Here is a 17,870-nt window from a genome sequence, read left to right as displayed (position 1 = left end):
GTCGTGCTCTGCCGCTGCTCTGCTAAGATAGGGGACTGTAGAGGGGGATGGGGTGCTGCTCGCTCTTTGCTTGTTAATGCAGTTCGGCAGATGGCGCCACCCAAAAACCGATTGTTTTCTGGTGGAATATGTATTTTGAAATTTGTTAGCTGAGTAACGGGTATCTAACAGTCTGTTTATTTCTTCATTCATTAAAGATTAAAATAATTAATTAAATTAAAAACAAGAAAGAAAGCAACCTGCGGCAAGCTTCCTTGTAGCTCTTACAAAAATTAAATATTCTTTAACAACTAAATTTTGATTTATACTCGTGTATGTTTAAAAACATTGAAGCTATGATGATTTTCAGCTCAGTTATTCCATCGTTCCTATGGCAGCTATATGATAAATTAACAGCGCAATTTTATATTAATAAACCATTACTATGTCTAAAAGAATTTTTGAAAAACCCACCCACTCTAATGCCCACCAATCACAAAACACAATCGCAAAACAGAAGTCTGTCACGTCACTCTGAGACATGTTAGACTGTGTGTTTAGGTCATATCTATCGCAAGACAGCAACATGTTCAAAATCGAGCTAATATTTTAGAAGTTATGTGGGTTTGAAGTCCGCTGCCGCCGCTCTGCCGCGCTTTGCTTACCGGTAATCGCAGCAGTAGAGAGACAAAGCGAAAGAACTGTATGCGGAGGTAGGGGGTGCTGCACACACTTAGCTTCTAGTGTTGTCTATGCAGCTCGACAGATGGCCCACCTAAACTTCGATTGATTTGTAGGAGAATTACTTAGTTTAAAGTTTGTAGGCTGGTATTAAATAGTCGGGAAACTCAACTGTAGCCGGAATAAATTTTAATACAACGGAATGTCGTATACAATCGATAAAGCCTCTATCGAATTTAGCTTTTTCCTTCCTATGCTCCAGCTCTTTATAGCCGAGACTATTGGAGGTAGAAATTTCTTAATCCTTAATATCTCGAATCATCAGCTGCTCTCAAGCTTTCGTGTGAAGTGCTGGCGACATGTTGATGATTGTTGAATAAGTACGTGTGCTTGGATTTTTTCATGCTGAACGACCGATTCAGGTACCTTAATAAGGTACCTTAATAAGGGCAACAGAACATCCTTGTTTGGTGTTGGGTTAATAGCTTTTAGTGACCATATATTTTCCGTGCCCCCACCTTCAATGCCGTCGCAAAGATCCACAAACAGCGGAAAACTTTCAGTCATGATTCAAGGACTTGGTGATAAGAATGATATCCCACATGCACTATCAACGGCACTTACATAAAGTATCTGACTTAATTGAGTTTTGGGAGTTTTGGGGCTACAACCGAGTTGGTCGTAACTCCTACCACAATCCGATTCCATTAAAGCAGCCAACTCTTTGTTTTTTGCGCCCAGTGATGGTGGAGATCGATTTATACACAACTTTTGAAACAGTTCATAGATCACCGACTCCTTCAGCTCGTCTATTATGACTTTACATACAAGCTAATGGCGCACCTACAACGAAGTCCCTTCTTCTCCTTTTTCTGGCACACTCAGGGCATCCACGATCTTTTCAATTTTGCCAAACTGATGGGCGAAGACTACCTTAAGATACTGCAACAATTGAAATATCATACGTTCATTCTGCAGTTGGCCGATTATGGATCTAGATGGAGAGAGCGCCAACAAGAGATTTCGCAGCCTCTGCTGAAGAGATTCCCTGTTGCTATGTCCAATCTTGTGCAGAACGCCCGAAGTCTGATCACAGCCTATGACCTGCACGAAACCCTCAAGGATCTTGTCCATCTTAATCGGCTGATAGCAATCGTGGGATCAGCCTGTTCCTACCGACTCCAGGGCGCAGAGATTGTCTTAGCGCTGCAATAGAGGGTCATTACTGCCTCTGTAACGAACTCTCCGTAATTTTCACCTAGGAAGTGCCCTATTCGCAGTGGCCAGAATAAACGTGCTCATTAAGCCATATCCCCGGTGTCAACACCTGAGTCTCAAGAAAGTTCGCGTTGCCGATGGCGCCCAAGGTGAAACTGGACAAAAAAAAAAGAACTTTCCCAGAGTAGAGTTTGTCTGCAAGCAACTCGTTGCGAAGGCCTCTTCGAGGCCACCGTTCTAGTAACATCCCATGAGCTGGGTGGTAGGAGGACGCTGAAACTTGGCGCTCCTGTGACTAGGACTGACAAGTTGGACATCACTCCTACTGCATTCAAAACTACCGCATCGAAATGTATTGCTATTGCATATGATGGATTGATGTTTCTGCAACAAATTGTTGATATAGGTTCTGTTAATGGCACGAGCTACAATGAACAAATCCACACAGATTGCATTCAGACGTTCTGGAATTGAGGATTTGAATTCTTATGTTTCTTTCCTTGTTAAAAGAGATTTCATAAATTTGTATATTCAATTTTTATTTTCATGCCCGTTACTCTTAGAGAAAAAAGGTTCATTAAATTCGTTTCCAACCCTTAATGTACATATATTCTTGTTCAGAAACAATAGTCGAGTTGATCTAGCCATATCCGTCTGTCTGTCCCAATGAACGTTGAGATCTCGGAAACTCTAAAAGCAAGAGATTGGGAATGCAGATTTCAAAACGTTTCCACGTTCACTATAACGCCCAAAATTCTCAAAAGTCTGAAATATCTTTTTAAAACATTGTACTGTTTAGTTGTATCGGTCTAATCCTACCTTTTTAAAATTTCTACGAGCCAATTGTACTTTTCCATAATATTTGTGTGTTCCTGAGTAAAAGTATCAAACAAACTTATGTTTCATAAGCTTAGGGTTCCGCTGTATAGCTAAGAAAATATATATGTTATGAGACTGCATAACTGAAAAAAGGAGTGCATGAAGAGCAGCGCAGGGCAAACATAGTAATTTGCACGGGGAAACTTGTCAGTGTGTGTGTGCCAAATGCGGTTCTATACTGTTCGTGTCATGCTCTGCCGCTGCTCTGCATTAGATAGGGTCGTTGTTAGCGGGTGGTAAAGATGCTGCTCGATCTTATCTTGTAGTGTCGACAATGAAATTCGGCATAGCTGAGTAACGGGTATTTTTAAGTCGAAAATCTCGATTATACAGTTCCCTCTTATTTGTAATTAAACTACAGTTACCCTGACTAGACCCCTTCAGAAATTTTAACAAAGTGAAATGTTTGCAACCAAATAAACGCAACTATATTTTTGAAGTCAACTTAAAAAGGAAGTAAGATAAAAGCAGAACATTACCAAAAAACATACCTTACCTTTCATCTTTTGGAAAAGTTTCTTGCAGAAAACTGCAGCTTATTTGAAACTAAGAGACTAGTTTGCGTAGAAACGGGCGGATGATGCTGATCAAAAAATGTCTCCTTCACAGCGCTGCAAACTTTTGACTGAAATTATTTAACCTTCTAATACACATAGACAAACTTCCGAAAAGCCACAAACTCCGATCATTTTCAAATTTCCAGAATTCATTTTTAAAATATATTTATATTTTAGTTGGCGGCATTCAAATACCGTTATTTTTTGTGTTTTTTTGCCATTATGCTTTAAAATGTACTTATGTTATTTTTTATTTTTAAACAAGAGTTGTACATCTTATCGAAATTCTCATACTATGAGATAGGATTTTAACGCGCAAAGGAGCGTTTACTATAAAAGTTCAGAAAACTGTTGCCATTTAAAATGAGCGCTCTATAAGGAGAACCTCCTTGGCATCACCGAACTTTTATCGATATTTACACAACAATCGCGTATTCGCCCAGTTCTAAAAGCTTGTTCACACAGGCGGTTTTTCGGCAAGAAAACGCGTTCAGCAGAACTATCGTAAGAAATCCGTTACGACCATTGACTCCCATTTGACCTGTGGGGTACAACAGACCTATTTATAGGGAAATCCAGCAGAAATTAATGAGATGGTAACCATATCATCCATCATAGACCAACAACAGTGGATAAGTCATGTCAAAATTATATTTAGTTTTGCGTTGACATCCATTTTTATTGGCGTGAAAATTCAATTTTGTGTTCGGTTCTTTTTTAAGGTTTGTTCATTTCCCGTAGGCATATCAGCCTAAGAAAAACTCTTTTAAGTGGCTATATGCCGACAGTATAAGACTTTAGCAGATCTAACTTTTTGCATTTTTGTATTAGTATATAAAAATATTTGTTTCGTTTTTGTGTTCTCTTATGCATATGTATGTATATCGACCATTCAAAAAAATTCACGAAACGTTTTCTTGATAAAATCGGTTTTGTCGTTTACTTTGACCTAATTATTCGAAATCAGATTCTGGATCTTATTTGAAGCGGCAAAGGTAATTTATCCGGTTAATGAGTTTAAGGTGCACTGTTTATAAATGCTTTAAATTTTACCTCAACATACTAATAGAAGGTTTAGCTGTAATAAAGAAAGTAATAAATTCATTAAAAAGTTAAGCTCAAATGAGTTTCATTGCTGAATGGCTTTATATATCATTCATTTGTGACTATAAGATCGGTGTGTTAAACCCACCACAGTTCGATTATCTAACATTTTGATTGATTTTACATTTTGTTTAAATGCTAAATCTACTGCGGCAGTTCATAAACCTGTTTGCCTTTTGTAATTTAATTAAATAACAAAGTTTTTTAAAAATCATGTACAACGAGCATCGCTTCATTTACGGGGGCTACAGAGATAAGTAAATAATAATACAACTAAGCGAACATTGCAATAAGTTTAAGAGATAAGGCATGCGGCACAAACTGTACACTTAAATTAATTAACGTGAGGGCGGGTAGGATGAAAAGAAGTGTTGAGTGGACTTGTGGCTTATTGAAAAACTAAACCCTGTTTAAAAACTAATAATGCAAAATGATTGAGCGCCCTGCTGGCCACTGGCCATCATATGCCAATGTAGGAGCACAGCACAAACACAGCGAAAATCATGACGATCAGAAAGGCAATGGCAATCCAGGCGGGGATTGTACCTGGAAGAAGGTACAAGTTAGATAGTTGTTTAAAAGTTTTCCTTTTTCTTGCTTACGCCTTTGGGGCAGACTATGGATGCAGACTTTGTTGTCCACCGAAATGGACAGAACGGCTGCTTCCGAGTCGCTGGATATGGGCGGTCCCTCCTCGTTGGTGATAGGCAGGAACTGAAGGCCCGTCACGAACATAGAGTGAGCATGGGGAATGTGGAGTACGCGCTGCAAACCGCAAACAAAAGTAAGTACACAGATGAATCGCTCTAAAAGATACTTATGCTTACCTGCAGACTGAATGCTATGTACATGGAAACGCTTCCCGAAAACATCGTGCCGACGGCAACAAACCGTCCGTCGTCTCGCACCGCCAGTGACGAAAGGCTCTCGTCGATGGCAACAGACTGCCGCAGTTGCCCGCTGGCACAATCCCAGTGCTGCAGGAATCCGCGCTGCCGCCCCACCTTGCCCAGCGGATTGGCGATGGTGAAGAGTCGGTAGTGGTCCTTTTGGGCCTCCACCGTTCCGTAGCGGCACCGCTTGAACAGGTACTTTGCCCCCTCGGGCGTTTTCCACTGCAGCTTGTGCTGCAGCTGTCCGCTGCCCAGGTCCCACACCAAGCCCTGAGCATCCTTGGAGATGCTGGCAATGTACTTGCTGTCGGGGCTGAAGTCCAGGTCATCGATTTCCTTGCTGTGCGCAGCCAGTTCGCCTGCAAGGGTCATCTGGGGGAACGTCCAGACGCGTAGCTTTCCGTCCGTGCCGCCAGTGGCCATCAGCCTGCCGTTGCCGCTGATGCGCACCACGCGCTGCAGAGGCTCAGCCCCCTTTAGAAAGTCCGTCTGCACTACATCCGCTGCCTGGATGTCGAAGTGCAGCCGTTGAAACTGCCGCAGTATGTCGTTGGCGGAGAGGGGTGGCTTATGCCCGTTGGCCACCGGCTCCACTCCCGAGTGCGCGTTGCGCTGCCGCAAGTTGCCGTTCTCATGGGGGCGCTCTGCCGGCGCTGGCTTTCCTTCATCGTTCCCGTTTCCATTTCCATTTCCGTCCTCCTCGGACTGAACGCGCGGCTGGACGTAGTACATTTGGCAGTGCGCCTCCTGGCCGGCACAAAGGTAGCCCCGCCTGCCTCCGTTGCGCACAGCGAAGTTCATGACCACGTTGGCCCCCGTCTCGTGGCGCAGCACCTCCTCTGCGCAGAAGTGGCTTCCGTTGTGGTACAGCTCGTAGATCTCCTGCAAAGAAGATACGGATATGAGTGGGGCAAATTGGTAAGAGCAGGTTGCGCGCATCCCGTACAAAGCCGTTCGCCACTCCGGTCTTACTGGAGCCGCCGCCTCCGGCCACAAGGATGTGGCGACTGGTCAGCATGTCCACGGCGTACAGCGGGAAGTTCACACGGGCCAGCAGGCCGTCGCTGGGACGGCGGGTGTGGGCCATTATCAATATTGTATATATCAATCGACCGGATACGGACGCGGTCACAGGGGCAGGGGAAGGTGGTGGACTCGAGATTATCAGCTCTGGCTGCGGCACAGGCACATCTAATTGACCCAAATAGCTGCTGGAACACTCCGACTGTCAACTGGCTGGGGAGAACCGCTTGCTGGGGAATTCTGCGTCGCTTCAGTGTCCCCTTCTCATTGGGAGTCAGTTTTATTTCGTGTTTTGGGCCCGTGGAGTTGCCTTAAAAATCCACGTACACTGAATAGCGGTGACAGTTTGGGCTATCGATATATCGATACATCGATAAGCAACGAAGGCTGCTTAACGCCAGCCAAAAACCGCCTGGTTTTGCTATAAAACACTTTGCTTACAAATATTCAGTTGTACATTGCTTGGACTCGGTATGAACAAATTCACTGCTTAGAAATGGTTATTTGGGAAAATAAACTGGGTATTCCTGAAACGTCAGAATCTCTGAATTGCTACAAATTTAGCAGAAATACACTGAAATTCGGTCGGCTATTCGTTAGCTGTTTCATACAAAATTTATCTTGCTGAAATTTTCATACGTTTCGGGAATACCCAGATTGTATTTTATATTAGTGACAGAGCATTCAGTTTTTGTCAGCCGAGCGGTTGGGCCCAGCTGTTGGTCGAATGCCAGATGATACAATTGACACCATTTATTTATACGGGTATGACATTACATTGCTCGCCTAATTCATTGACGGATTCATTGAATCTCAGAGAGAAGATCAGAGACGACTATGGATATGGATATTGCTTGAGATTTTTTTGGTAATAACTTAACGGTCACACTGCCTTAAATTCAAACTTTATTGTTTTGTTTTTTTTTGTTTATCCCGATAATTCTAACGTTTAATGGTTTTCAGTTGTTAAGCCTAGTACTCAGATAGACGGCTAAAAAATTGTATTCTTTTAGTGAGACCGAAGTATTAAGATTGTTGTTGTTGGATTTAATCTTGAAAGCGAAATGGAGGGAAAAACAACAAAAACCACTCCAATACCAAATTTAACTCTATATTCAATATCTTCGATTTTGCTTTCTCAAATTAATATGTTTATCAACAACCCCAGCTGATTGACAGTATAACCGAAGCACACGAACTCTAATAAACTCTGAAAACTTCGGTCGCTCTAGAAAGAATAAACTGTTTACGCTGGCGAAACTGTTTGTCGATCTGAGTACTAGGCTTATACGAAAAAAGCTGCATCTAAACTCAAGAGCCAGAAATGTATGGCAACTCCATTATTGCAAAGTTTCTGATCAATAGCCATTGAGAAGTTTTAGACGTTCAGTTGACGTCCAAACGAAACTAGCTTTAGACCTATCTGAGTCCGGGGATCATTCCCTAGGGAGTGCCAGTGTGATGAAAGTTATCAAAAAGTTGTGTTATACAAATTTATGAACAAACAATGACCTCGAGTTTTTCCCTTCAATCTATGTATACAAAATACAAGGTCAATAACACCAACACCATAGAGTAAGAATTATATATTATATTTCTTACTCTATGCCAACACAAAACTAATTAAATAAAAAAAAAGTTTTTTTTTTGGTAAAATAAATAAAAACCGTCAAAAAATCTGATATCAGAAGTTTTTTGAGTCGAAGGTGCGATCGCCAATTTAATTTTATCTGTAAGAAGGTATTCTTGTTTGATATCAGAAGTTTTTGTTTGAAACTACAGTCTTATTACTGCAAAGCTCCAAAACCTAGTTAAAATAAAAGAGCCCCTCAAAACCACGACCACGAATTGTCCCATTAACTTGGCAATTGTAAAAACTTTAGCACACAGTTCTGATATTGCATGAAAATTGTACAACACCGTTTGAAATGACCGTTGCGGGTGTTAATAATAAAATTGTTGGTCTCTAGTCAGGAAGCAGTATTAAAGCAAGCTTTGAACAAGTGTATAGTAGCTAACTAATTTAATTAGTGAGATACCAAAAAATAAAAATCATTGAATTACATTTTCTTTTTCAGTCCAGAAATAAAATTCCAATGTGCTTGATGGTCACTGTACAAGGATATGAAAAAATTTTGCGAAAAAATTCGACCCAGACGCCAGGAATTACAATAGAGTTATATTCTGAGTGCATTATATCAAAAATGCATTGATTGGACACAGAGAATGATTTTGGTATGTACCATGCATTTCTAGGCCCATTACAAGTGACTTACTTTTTTATTTGAATACAAAAAATAATAAAATACGGTCCCTGTTGAAAACATTGAAGCTATGATGATTTTCAGCTCAATTCTTCGATCGTTCCAATGGCAGCTATATATCGTTTTCAGATTTGAATAAAATTAAAAGCGTAATTCTATACTATCAAATTTTTACTTTGTTTAAAAGAACGTTTTTAGAAAATATTAAAAAATAGAGAAGTTAAATTTTTGTTTTATTTATTTTTTTTTAATGTTTTAATTATTTTAATGGCAGCTATATGATATAATCGTCCGATCCGACTTATATACTACGTGGAATAGAAAACTTTTGGAAAAGTTTTAAGAAGTTAGCTTAAAACTAAGTATTTCAGCATACTCAGAAATTAGAACTATCTAACTATCTAACAGAGAACTGCTTCGTAGATTAATACACTGTTTGATTTATTATTAAACTTCCTCAAAAGCTTGCTTCGATACTGCGTGCTGACTAGAGGACAACAATTTTATTATTGACACCCGTAATTCGTAATGAAACAGTGCTGTACAATTTTTCATGCATTGTCATTGTTATTTTCAATAGGCAAGTCATGCAAGGACGTGGTCGTGGTTTTGGGGTTCTTTTGTAACTAGGTTTGGGAGTTTTTCAGTAATAAGACTGAAGTTTCAAACTAATACATGACGAGGTAGAATAAAATGACGATCGCACCTTCAACTCCAAAAATTTTTAAACAGTAATACACTATGCAAGTTTAAAAAAATGAATTTAGGAGGCATAAACAAAAAGTTTTCTTTGCTTTGGTGCAAAACAAGTTTATAAAAAATTATTTTAACGAGTGTTAAACAAACATATCTCTGTTTTTCAGTATAAAATGTAATATGTATTTTGATCTATCCATGTCTGTCTGCTTCTACGCAACAAAGCTTAAAATCTATCTGGATAAAACTTTTCCAAAAGTCTTATCGGCTTACAGTTTTTAAACATGTGTGCATAAAATTTCAAATGTAGTCGTTCTTGTCATTTTTCGATTATAAACTTATTTTTAACGAAGTTTGCTTCCTTTTATTCAAAATCGATATTTTAAGACCTTTGTTTGAGGTTCCAACTTGTCTCTCGCCCTGTCTATTGCATCAATTTTCCATTGCTTTTGTTTATCAATTTAAAGCCTGTTATTACGGCTGGCGGAGTGAAAACTGTCGCTAGTATGCCTACGCATCAGAACTAGTTTTGCTACAATTATTTTCATAGTGCGTGAACAAGTTTTTTTTAGCAGTTCGATCAAATTTCACTTTTAACGAGCCACAGTGGCTAAATTGATAAATTTGTTTTGTTAACCAGTTACAAAATAAAATAAATTTGGCTATTCAAATAATACAGTTTCCAATAAACTGTACCAAACTGAACCCATTATTTTTAAGAACTTTGTGGCATCTGCGGATCATGCTCTCCACCAGTTTTTGGCAACGTTCCTTTGGGATGGAGTACGAGGCTTCTTGAATTTCAGCACACAAGTCGTCAAAATTTTTAAATGTTTTGAGAGAGGGACGCTTTTATATCATTCCAAAGATTCTTAATTGGGTTTAAGTCTAGACTTTGCGCTGGCCATTTCATAACTTGAACTTTTTTCTTTCTGCAACCACTGATTTACTACCTGTGATGAATGCTTCGGATTGTTATGATGCGTAAAGGTCCACATCACAGGCATGTTATCAAAAATGTATGGTTCCATTGTGTTCTTTAAAATATCGAAATATTGATTTTGAGCCATAATACCATAGATTCGAACAACCATGCTTTACAGATTTTGTCGTATCCTAGGGTTAATGCCCTCTTTTCACGAAGTTCAAAAATAAAAATGTTTTCTACATCGTTTCTTAATTTCAACAAATTTTGAGGACTTGTTTTAGAATTTTGGAATAATTCTTGTGTTGGGCAGGTGTTAAACGGGAAGTCACTAAAAGCAGCTAAACTTTGCACGGCTATAACTTCTTAACTAGTTAAGTTACAGACAAGTGCTGTATGTCATTAAAAATGTATTGTCAAATTCTAACATTGCCCTAACATAATTGGTCTAAATAAAATAGATTAAAAACTTATTTATATTTTTTTTTTTCTTTTTTGCCAATTTTTAAAAATTGTTAGAGTCGATTTTTGTTTATTTTTTACGTTTATAGCCCTTGAGATTCCTCAACTTTTGGTATATAACAAGTTATTAAGCAATGAAAACGGCTACTTTTCTCAGTTATCAGATATTTTATTTGTTGAAGGTGCGATCGTCACGACTTTTTTACCTCGTTAGAGGTGTTTTGGTTTGATATTGACTATCGATCAAAATGACAAATTTGTGCCATTTTGACATTTAATAAGGCGATGTTTAATAAAAATAAACTTTTTCCGTATTTCGCTTATCATAGCAAAAAAATATAATTCAGGTTGTTTAAAGTTAATACCAACTTTTTGAGGTTAACAAATTAATTTTTTTTGCGTACTAAGACAGTTTTTAAGAATTGTAGTTTTGTGGCCTTCAAAATTGTTGTTACAAAGTAATTTTTTGGCTGTACTTCCGAAAAGCCCCAACGCCCGATAATTTTCAAATTTTCAGGATCCATGCATTTTGGGGTCCTGATTGAGAATAAATAGGTCAATGAATGCGACAAGAATGATTTCTTTCAAAATAAAACGGTAAGACCGTTATTTTTGTTTTTTTTTTCAACCATATCTTGCAAAATAAGACCCTTATCAAAAAACTCATACATGCAAAAGTTAAAGTTCTAATTGAAGTAAACATTTCGGTAGAGTTATTATTTAACGAGATATCAACCAAAATAGAGCGCCGAATCTGGCAACATTACCTAGATAGGGATGAGTAAACTTGGTTAACGCTTATCGATACATTATTTCGTTCGTGAATGTTATCGGTATACTATCTGATTTGGGCACAATGTTGATATGCGATGTACATAAGCAGGATAAATTTTCGCCTGCAGCGCCTTTATTCCTATCGTTCATTTCTTTCCTAACACCTTCCTTCATTTTTGCTCCATATCTGTAAAAAAACCATAAAAAATATTTTTTAGGAAAAATATACCGAAACAATAATAAAAAGCATAAGCAAAAAGAAACAAAAAAAAAATTATGATAATATTTGAAAGCATAGTTTAAACTGTAAACTGATTTTATGTTTGAGAATAATAAAGTTTTATCAAGCGGCAAGCGTTAGATATGGAAAACCTTAGAGATGAGCAATTAAGCAATAGTTTTGTAGAATACCGATATGTGCTTACTGATGCCACCTCTGTCCAATTCACTGAGCGCTCATTTTTAAATGACGGTTTAAAGGCAAAAGTTTTCTACATTTTTCTCGTAAAATATCAGCTTTACGCAAAAAAGTCTCAGAACATGAAATGTGTATTTCGACTAGATCTTTAACTTTTGTTTAAACAACTTTTTTATGAAGTTCATATATAGGATTTATTGACAAGTAAACAAAAAACTAACGGTTTTTGCCACTATTTTCAAGAAATCGGTCTTGTCGCAAACTATGAGTTATTTATACATGGATCCTGAAAATTTATAAATTATTGGGCGTTTGAACTTTTCGGAAGTTTATCCGAATTTTTTTTATAAATATGTACATATGTATCTTTGAATTAATTATTAGCCAGAAAATTTATTGCGGTTTTCGCAATAAACCAATCCTCTTTATTAAAGTTAAATAAGCTATTAATGACTGAAATCTTAAAAGCAGAAAAATAGGCATTAAAACGGGTGAAAACCTTAATGCACCTTAAAACACCATTCAAAAAAAAATTGAGTCCTATTTTCTGAAATTCGAAAAATCAAGGTTTGATCTCTGAAGGATTTGTCGATATAAATTTGGAAGCCAGTCTTATTATTAATGGTCTTATTATTAATGCAAAAATTACAAATTCAACTTAACTTGAAAGCCAACCCAGTGTAAGCGGGGTCTTAATATGACCACTAATCATACAATATGATGTATGGTTAGTGATATGACCAAAACATTTGCTTACCATTAAGAATTGTCTGAATAATGGGCGCTAAAATTGATAAGCTTTTTAATTAATAAGCATGCACTGCTTTTAAAAAATATTATTACTTTGCTGTTTTTATATTCCCCATGTCATAATAATGTTTAAATATTTCAGAACTACGGTATAAGTTTTGTTAAAATCGGGAGACTAATTTATATGTATATGTGGCTTCCACTGGAACAATTATACAAATAAAATAAAATTTGAAAAAAATTTTAGCTTTTCAGTTTTTAATATAATAATAATTCCAGAATTACCGGTTTGCTAACAAAAATTTTTTTTCATTAAAATCGGACGACAATATCATATAGCTCCCATGGGAAAAATCTGACAAATAATTAAAAAATTATAACTTCGCTGTTTTTCAATTGTTATGAATTGTAATGGTTTATAATTTTATAAATAAAAAAAGATATTTGGACAAAGATATCATATAGCTGCCATAGGAACAATGAAACAATTTAGTGGAAAATCATATTAACTTTACTGTTGGTAAACATATATTAAGGAATATTTTATTTTTGGAATAGCTGCAAGAGCATATAAACATCAGCTTCCCAAAGTTTTCTTCTTTTTTATTATTTTACAATTTACCACGACTAATAATCGAATTTGTTTGGTTGTGCGATCAACTGACTCTTGAAGACATTCGAAATTGTCATTTAAATTTCAACCGCCCAAGGCATACAAACAAAAGAAGCACTTAGCATCTCTTTCCCGCTCAGCGCAGCTTTTCGACTGACAAAAAAAGCACAGCTGGTGTTTAGCGACCGAGACGCTGCGTCGCTGCTTCGGTTTTCCTTTCTGGTTTTTGTTTCTTCCTTGCTCATTCGTATAATTTACGCCGAAGCGATCACAACTGAGAAAAAGGCAGAACTCTTCTGCAAATACTGTAACTGTGAATATTTGAAAGATTTCGTGTTTCTGTCGTCTTTACAAAAGTTTTAATAATTGTTTATGTGCAAACTTATTCTATTGCAGAGGAAACTGTAGGTACGTGCATACAAAAAATTCTCCAAAACTGCACTGAGTGAAATCTGGTTTGAGCCGGTTCAAGATCCCTTTTTGTTCCCTTACTGCGCAGTTGCAACCACAGCCACTCCGCGTAAGCGCAGTTTTTGCATTGTGTTCTTTGCCTTTCCTCTTTGTTTCACTTATTTCCTTAAGAACACTAGCTTACAAAATTAAATTGAAAATTTACTCCAGATATCTACTTTTTTTTACACAGTTCAAGTTCGCAACTCCGCGCCAGCGCTGTATTTGTTTTGTGTTTGCGTTTGCCTTTGCGCTTTGTTTTATTTATTTCCCCGTAACAACACTAGCTTACAAAATCGACAATTTGCTACAGAAATGAACATGGTCAGAAAAAGACGCTTAAAATTTGATTTATGTATGTGAAATGTCTAAATTTCTAAATTCAATTTATTGCTTTTCTTTTATGTTTTATCTCGACTTCAGAAATATCGATTTCGCTCATTTACAACTCAGTGTAATTATAGAACGTTCACCAACTTCACAATCATTCGTTAAATAAATAATTTAAAGATGCTATTCGAAAAATGGCTCTGAAATATAATATTTCATTTCTACACAACTAATTATCTTAAAAATCAACAAGACCTCAGTTGCCTCCGATAACAAATGCAAACGGCGATTAATATACGCTCAACAGTCGTTAACACTAAAACAAATCACGTTTGGCAGGAAAAAATTAATTTTTAATATTTAGAAGTTTTCAAAATAACTTCGGTTTTGGTGCGTGTATTTATTGTGACCTCCTAAATTACCAAACGAATTTTAAACTAGTAAAATTAATCATTGCTGATTAAAGTCTGTTTACTAGAATTTACAATCAAAAAAATTTTAAAAACGGAAAAACTTTACTTACACTTTACAAATAAATTAAAAAATTTAAACTACAAAAATTTTTAATTTTTAAACTGTAAACTCTTTGTTTAATTTTGTAAGCTAGTGCAATGTGCGAAACATGTGTATGTACCCTATGTGTGTACTTTAGGGTGGACTTTTTATAAGGTAAAATGAGATAAGTGAGATGCATTCATTTATAACCGAAAATTGTTATATTTTGTATTTGTGCATTGGCTAGTACAGTTAGTACCATGATTTTTTTGTCAATGTCATGTTTGGACTATATTTTATAATGCATGAGAGAAAGTAAAATTGTTCGGAAATACAAATTCGCTCTCTCAATGTGATATTTTTTCGAATGAGAGATGTCAAAACTGCCGTATGGCCGTGCATGTAAAGAATTCAGTGTAGACTTTTTTGAATTGGCCAAAAAAAAAAAACAATGTATTTGTTGTTGCCCTGCCTCGGTCTTATTAGTAACGAATTGGACCGCAAGGAAGAATCGAACTATGGTTAGTGTATAGCAAAATGTGCCCAGCCAGGTTACTTAATGTGTCGGCCCAAACTTCTCCATAACCATGTGCATTTACAAAAACAATTGTGCTCCCCTGAGTACATCAACAAACCCCAATTCTTTTATGATGCCTGATCTGATTTCGTCCCGCTATTGTTTTTATCTACACGCATTCGTGGTGAACACTCTACATTTCAAACCAAAGCCAAAAGCATTACAAATAAAAAATTAACAGTATTGTAGAGGCAGGGAAGGGATCGGTTGCCGAGCTCGATAAAAATTATTCCTGGAAAAAGGGCTTCGTACAATTTTGACAATTAGTTAAGCATTGTTTACATTTTCCGGTAGGTGGCGCACCTAAAACATGATTATTTTAAATTTGTTAGCTAAGTAATAGGTTTTCAATTTTATAATAATAGCACCGTCTAACGACGAAGTACTACCTAAAAATCAAGGAATGGTATTAAAATTCAATTATATCCGTTTCTAGTAGAAAAAAGGGTGTATTGTATACGTTGAAAAGTATGCAAACTGTAGTAAGAAGCGATTTCGCCCATAATAGCTTACATCAGCCCTTTTCCAGTTTTCACTTTCGAAAGATTCACACGGATTCCAATTTCCCAGACCTGTTCCAATTTTCACTTCCGAAAGATTTGCACGGAATCTAAGTTCCCTCTGTTAATTCTTTGTTAACTTCGGCAAAAAACGCAAGGAAACTTTTCGCCAAGCATTTGGCTGACGGATTCAGATCCGCATGAACAGAAATGTATTCTTTTAAAATACTTTGCGATAACTTAAAGTGCAAATTAAATTTGCACCTTATTTTTTTGAGGTTTTATGAACATTGTTGCCTAACAGATTTGGTTAATAGTAATATATATGAAATTTTAAAAATTATTTTGTGATGGCACCTGTTCAGTTTCTAGTTTCCAAACGAATTTGATAGAAACAAGACAAGAGTTGTCATGGTACGAAAAAAAAAAAATATTTTTTTGGGATTTGTTTGTATTTGGCTAGAAGTGTAAATTATCTAAGTTTAGTTTAAAAGTGTTCTTATTACCCCTTAATTTAATGTACTTATTGTGCAAAGCGTGTTGTGTTAAGACTTTTTTCGTCGTCAGTGGCAACTTTGATCCCAAACACTTCTTCTGAAAAGTTTGCAACACTGGTGCCTAAGTCGGGTCCAATTTTCTCAATTAGGAAAGAAATAGCTACTTTGTGGCGATCTGGCAAATAAAAAATGGTAGCATTGCATCTTTCCACACGAGTTGTTCAACACTTTTGTTGGTCAGTTTTTACACTGCCTTTAAAATAAGTAGAATTTGTTATTTTTGGCTACAAATGATTTTTTGACTGATTCTAGACATTAAATGTGAGAATCAATAATGCACAAAGATTAGGACAGCAGCGGGCCAAAAGTTGATCCGAGATTTGCCTGGAATACTTAGGCAAATCATAGGCTTTTGTTAAGAGCAGTAGCGGCAGTCAGCTGTTAGATCTGGAGATTGGGGCGGATGCGGCAAAGTATGTTTTACATAATATACGAGCCACATACGGTTAAACGGCTTCTATCCATCATTTCCCCAATCTCAGCATATGATTTGCCTTGATCATGCAATTTAAATTATTTTCCGTTGATATTCAGTGGTTTCTTTTTGTTTGCCGCTCATTTTGTTTAAATTTGGTCAATTTAGCACTGCGTGGTTTTGAGCTTGAAAACGTATACCCACTTAATTCCGAAAATAACGGCGCTTTTGAAGAAAAGTCTACCAGAAATTTTTTCAAAAGTTTCAGGTAGTATACGAGCCGAATCGGTCGATTCTAGCATAAACCTCCAATAGAAGCTTTCGGAAAAATTATACCCCTGGTCTTTTTTTGTTTCTTTTAAAGTTCTTCAAGATATAGTAATGGTTAAGTTTTTCATAAATACGGTTTAAATTTCAGAAAAATGGCAACAATCGGAATTAAAAAAAAATTTCATAGTAAATTACATAGTAATATTTTGATAGATAGTTCAGATTTACGAATTTCATTTTCCATTTGAACAATCGAATAATTGAGCTGAAAATCATCACAGCTTCAATGTTTTTCAACATAAACGCTTAAAAATCGAAATTTAAATGTTATCAAGAATATTTAGTTTTTGCAATAGCTGCAAGGTTATATAAACTTCAACTTGCCGAAATTTGCTTTATATCTTGTTAATTATAAAATTATAGCAATTTTAGAAGTTTTTTAGCTGCACATTTTTCAAGACTCATTTATCATGAGCTAAAATTTAATAGAAATTCTACAATAATTTATTCAATACCCAGTACTTAAATCAAATTACAATTGTATAAATTTTAATTTTCCCATTTTAAAACATATTTTTTAACTTTGTGTGTTTATTTATTTATTTTCAGAGCTTTTATTCTTGTGACATCCCCTCATTTTTTTGTTCTTTTGTTTACGTTTGATCACAGGAAAAAAATTGTTCGAAAATGGTGAACAAAACTGATAATTCAGAAGGTAATTAACATTCATTCTAACTTTTATTTGCATTTTGCTATGGATGTCTTTAGGCAAATTTTTGCAACGCATTGAAGGAGACATTTTCTACTCTATAAAGTATATATTTTCCTGATCAGCATAGCTAGGAGAGTTGATCTGTCCTTGTCCGTATTTCTGCCCATTCGTTTCTATGCAAACTTGTTTCTTAGTTTTAATTTTTATTTTTTTTTGTTTCTTTGAGAAATAGTAAGTGTTTAATATTATAGAATTAGGGTGCTCATTTTATTAAATTTGGAACTACCGGAATTATAACTTTGGTGTTTTTTAATTTTTTTAATACAGT

General features: G+C 36.3%; 2 protein-coding genes and 1 long non-coding RNA gene across 5 annotated transcripts in view; 2 read left to right on the top strand and 1 right to left on the bottom strand.

The window, feature by feature from the left end:
- Positions 1–4,437: 4,437 nt before the first annotated feature.
- LOC128253109 (prolactin regulatory element-binding protein) lies at positions 4,438–6,703 on the bottom strand. Its single transcript, XM_052981260.1, has 4 exons — positions 6,258–6,703; positions 5,246–6,193; positions 5,021–5,183; positions 4,438–4,964 (listed from the first exon to the last, which is right to left on the bottom strand). Exons 1-4 carry the CDS (start codon positions 6,396–6,398, stop codon positions 4,879–4,881), a joined length of 1,338 nt encoding a protein of 445 aa, XP_052837220.1. The 5' UTR covers positions 6,399–6,703; the 3' UTR covers positions 4,438–4,878.
- Positions 6,704–6,914: 211 nt separating this feature from the next.
- Positions 6,915–8,554, top strand: LOC128253120 (uncharacterized). The gene is made up of 3 exons (XR_008267390.1): positions 6,915–7,099; positions 7,152–7,202; positions 8,413–8,554. It is a non-coding gene; the product is annotated as an uncharacterized LOC128253120 (long non-coding RNA).
- A 4,919-nt stretch (positions 8,555–13,473) lies between these two features.
- Positions 13,474–17,870, top strand: part of LOC128253112 (stathmin) — a 43,423-nt gene continuing 39,026 nt past the window's right edge. Inside the window, exons 1-2 of one of the 3 annotated variants that reach the window (XM_052981265.1) lie at positions 13,474–13,644; positions 17,440–17,545. In XM_052981265.1, coding sequence (XP_052837225.1) covers positions 17,518–17,545 — 28 coding nt within the window. In that variant the 5' untranslated portion in view covers positions 13,474–13,644; positions 17,440–17,517. The remainder of the gene's footprint in view (positions 13,645–17,439; positions 17,546–17,870) is intronic. The other 2 variants (XM_052981266.1, XM_052981268.1) reach the window with 2 other exon arrangements.

The sequence above is a fragment of the Drosophila gunungcola genome (assembly GCF_025200985.1).
Source record: "Drosophila gunungcola strain Sukarami chromosome 2L unlocalized genomic scaffold, Dgunungcola_SK_2 000007F, whole genome shotgun sequence".
Lineage (NCBI taxonomy): Eukaryota > Metazoa > Arthropoda > Insecta > Diptera > Drosophilidae > Drosophila > Drosophila gunungcola.
The sequence above is the reverse complement of the archived record's forward strand: the minus strand, read 5'-3'. Positions and strand labels throughout refer to the sequence as shown.

Coding starts and splice junctions, on each gene's coding strand:
- LOC128253109 (XM_052981260.1), bottom strand. CDS start 6,398: ATGGCCCACACCCGCCGTCCCAGCGACGGCCTGCTGGCCCGTGTGAAC. Junction 5,184..5,245: donor ACATAGCATTCAGTCTGCAG/GTAAGCATAAGT, acceptor TGCGGTTTGCAG/CGCGTACTCCACATTCCCCA. Junction 4,965..5,020: donor CCATAGTCTGCCCCAAAGGC/GTAAGCAAGAAA, acceptor ACCTTCTTCCAG/GTACAATCCCCGCCTGGATT.